We start from the raw sequence: 4025 nt of genomic DNA on the forward strand, positions 1-4025 counted from the left end.
TGACGTCAAATCCAGGAACTCCACTAAGCGTGTTCGTTTTCAACACACACGACAAAAGTGCCTCGATATTAGTTTCAAAACATTGGCCACTGAACAAACGGCTCCCCCCTTTAACCATGTCTGGAGGTCCCAACTCGGATAAACCAACCTTTACATTTACAATAGCAGCAATTTTCAGGAGATCATTTGTGCAATTTTCATTCAAACAAAACAACCGTGTCAATTTCCATGCAATAAAGGCATGTGTTAAAAACATTTCAACATAAATACATTTACACCCCTTGGATCAAGACGACACGCAACAAAAGGAATAAAGTCTAATCTGGTTTCCTTACAGTTTGGACATACTGACCGTGTTTACTTGCACGCAGCACTCCAGATAATTTAATAAAGAGCATCTTTACATCAGTAACACAACAATTAAGGGACAAACGTAGTTACAGAAAGCACAAGCTGCCTCGGTAAACATAATCTGATCTGTCCTCATCAGCTGGGCTGGATGCGCACGAACAACTAATCTAGAGCAAAGATTAAATATTTATGTAAAACCGTCAGCCCAAAGTTTTAACTCACTTGGTGAGACGAGGTTCGTGCCCTCAGCGGGGCTCGGGGCTGCCGCTCACGTTTAGTGAAACAAACTCCACATCCGGTTTCAGTAAGGCAGCTCTTGTTCCAAACACTGCAATACTTCACCAAGCGCCTCCTCCTGAGCTGCAGAAGCTTCGAAAGAAACCGAGCAGGCACAGTTAGAGGAAAATCTGGTGACAGAGAAGTACACTAAATGGATACCATCTAGATACAGTCCTTCAAAAGCTCCAGTAAACAGCTGTGGTGTGAGGAACATGTCTACAAGTAGGAAACGTTAGTCCCTCAGGAATGTTCGATTCAAATAAAAGCCCATTTTAAAACACATCCTGTTTTCACCCGGTGAGTCAGGAATGGATAATCCTACAGACATGCCTTTACTCTCCCATGATGCACTCTGTTTCTCCCAATTGGGTCTAATTTCAAAAACAAATGTTTAACAAAGTTTTACTTTAAAAACATCATATTATGCATAGACGAAAATAAATTTTCCTCACTTAGCTCATCTTCAACACGTACTCTTTGCCTTTTCCCGATCAGCACGCCTCCCCTCCGTCTTTTACAAAAGGAGCAGCAGGGAGTTCGATGAGTGCAGACGGAGTCATTCCATTCCATCAGCTCGCTCCCCGTCTCGCTGCATCATAACCACGTTCACATTCTGCTCACATACACAAACCTTTACTCAAACAGCTCCAGTGCATAAAAAAACTACTTTAAAAGCCTCGGACTAGGCAGCTCACTCCCAGTGACTTTTCCCAACCAGGACGTGATTCTTCCAGTACTGCTCTTGACATCAGCACGACCACGACGATTTGAAATTTACTTGTGCACACAAAGCAAAACTGTACAACATTTACAAACACACACACACCTCAGGTTTTCATTTCCCCCTCTGCAGTCCCTGAGATCACCTCACACTTTAACACGGCAAAGAAGAATCCAACACGGACCAGAGCATGGCAAAGGCACGTTCTGGGAGAATTTGTCTTCAGAAGGAAAAAGAAAGTCCAGGAAGTAGAGACGACTCCTTAACGAAGAGTCTGCAAACTGAACCTGCAGAGTTCAGGCTGGCAGTCGCAGTGATGAACTCTGGGACATGGAGTCTCTGAGCTTCCAGGGAGAGATATGCAGGAATGCAAACACTTCTCGCAGGAATTTATTTTAAAATCCCCCCATTTTCATTTTCCTATGTAGAGAAGACGTAAAATATTTAGCACAGTGAATCACAAGGGAGGAAAATAAAAAGTTATAAGAAACGCTACAAATATGTTAGTTTTTTTTGTGTCGGTCTACATCTGAATGTCCTTATAGTGTTTTAAAATATGTTCTTCCATCTTATGTGTCTACAAGAAAAATAGAATTTCAGTTGCAGACTTTAAAAAAACATTTGCATTTCTGCATATCAGCTCAGAGAATCATTTGACTCAGCCCAGGTCCAAACACTTACACAAACCTCCCACCGGTCACGCTGAAATACCTTCAGCCAACAGTTTTCTGCACGTTATTGAAGCGTCTCTTCACCGTTGGTTCTCTCAGCTGTTCTCGGTGAATACAGTTGGTGTGGTTTTCCTCTGCAGGCCACAGTGTGTCAGTGCAGAGTGCGAGCCTGTAGCACAGCTGTGAGGAGAGGGAGAGGACGACGACTGTGGGGAGGTTTTTCTCTCCCATCCAGTTTCAAGTTTTCCCGTCTCAGCTACTCCATGACTTTCGGTTCTCCCCCCGCCGCCCAACGGCGAGTTCTCCTCGCAGGACAGGAGCATGAACAGAGGGAGGCAAGTCTCCCGTTCGCCGATTGGTCCGATCGCGCCGACACAGCCGATCTGGGCGGACCAGCACCCCATAACCTGGTTTGCAGCTGAAGTATCGGTGCGCTCCAACCGAGCCGTCGTTCTTACCTGCAGGCAGAACACACGACAGGCTCAGTTATTGTTCTTAAGCTCAAGTCTGTGTCATCTGTAATGACGACGCCTCACAAAGTGTCTCACGTTGGGTTTATTTAAGTGAACTTGCCCTTTCAGCTGGAGACTTACCTACAGGAGTATCTAGCTCCACCCCCACCCAAACTCCATCAGCAAACTGTGTCGTTCCCACGTAGCGCACCGTTCCCATTTTATTGCTTCCTACTGTGACCCACGCCCCTTCTGCCAGCCAGTCGGGCAGCACATTGTCGTGGTTGCGCTCGTCCTCGTCAACAAGAATCTCCAGCCGCTCAAAGCCTTCGCCTCCTCCAGAGTTAAGCAGCTTCTGGTCAGAGAATGGCAGCTCTGCTGAGACGCTGCCATTGGCTGAGCTGTGGGACATTGACTTGGCGCCACACTGAGGAGAGGTCACAACATCGTTCCTGTCAGCGCCCTGCTGCTGAGGGTTTGTGGGTAATGCAGTCTCTGCACCCAGGAGGGAGGAAGACGATGAGGAGGGTTGGAGAACGTCAGACAGGGTAACCGTAGAAACACTAGTAGAGAAATAGCCGCTGGACGACTGGCTGAGGGGGCTGAGGGGGGTGGTGTCATGCGGGTCATGCACAGGAAGAGGAGGGACGTCTGGAAACTCTGTCCGTCTGTCTTTGGCCGGGGGCCGTAGAACAGCAGCCTGCAGGAAACCCAACGGTTGCCGCAGGAACAGAGGGACAGACGACGGCATGCAGAAACAACAAAGAAAACGTACATATAATAAGAAATAAAAATATTATGTGTAAACATTACAGGCTCAGTAAGAGCCAACATGAAAATATCAGAACATTACACGGTAAAACCATTTTCTGTAGTTGAATATACTGGTTCAAAACACAATTTTTAAAATTTGCGCTAAAAAGTTAAATAAAAAGTTTCAATGAGTAATTTGGATTTGAAAAGACATCCACATTATCGACAGAAGTCTAAGCTAAAACTGATGTCAATTTGGTCTGAAAGTAAAAGTCCAGACGTCAGATAAACTAGATTTATACATTAAATAAACATTCACATTTATTGGAGAATAGCAAGAAGAAATACTTCCCAAGTGGGATCATAGATCTGTGTATTATAGATGCTACTAAGACACCAGTGAGCTAACCACCCTCATGATCTACAACCTGACAGATGGCTGTGTAAGTTCTACTTTTTTTTTTTTGTGTTGTTTGCATTTTTAATTTGACAAATGTAGCTCCATGTGTACTTGTGTCTTGAAGGCTCAGTGAGCAGCACCTCTCCTGAGAGGACTGAAGCTCAGTGAACGACTGTCCTCGATCATGGAGTTGACAAACAACAACAACAGTTCCTGCCATACGAATCACAGTTTCAGCGCTTGTGAAGTTTGTACAGGTGTGATTAAAACCAATGGAGATAGTTGACTATTAAAAAAAGTTGAATAATGAATATTGAAGTTTTTTGAAAAGGTTCCTGTGGTCAACAGACCAGAAAAATTTTCTAACAAATAAAACAAATCTCTTAATCTAAAAAAAA

At 44.5% G+C, this 4025-nt stretch overlaps 1 protein-coding gene across 1 annotated transcript in view; it reads right to left on the reverse strand.

The window, feature by feature from the left end:
- Positions 1-1914: 1914 nt before the first annotated feature.
- kif13ba (kinesin family member 13Ba) overlaps positions 1915-4025 on the reverse strand; it is a gene marked incomplete in the record, with an annotated part of 44394 nt that continues 42283 nt past the window's right edge. Inside the window, 2 exon segments of the mRNA XM_037691155.1 lie at positions 1915-2480; positions 2616-3174. Coding sequence (XP_037547083.1) covers positions 2275-2480; positions 2616-3174 — 765 coding nt within the window.

Source organism: Nematolebias whitei, chromosome 2 (genome assembly GCF_014905685.2).
Source record: "Nematolebias whitei isolate Nwh7 chromosome 2, NemWhi1, whole genome shotgun sequence".
NCBI lineage: Eukaryota > Metazoa > Chordata > Actinopteri > Cyprinodontiformes > Rivulidae > Nematolebias > Nematolebias whitei.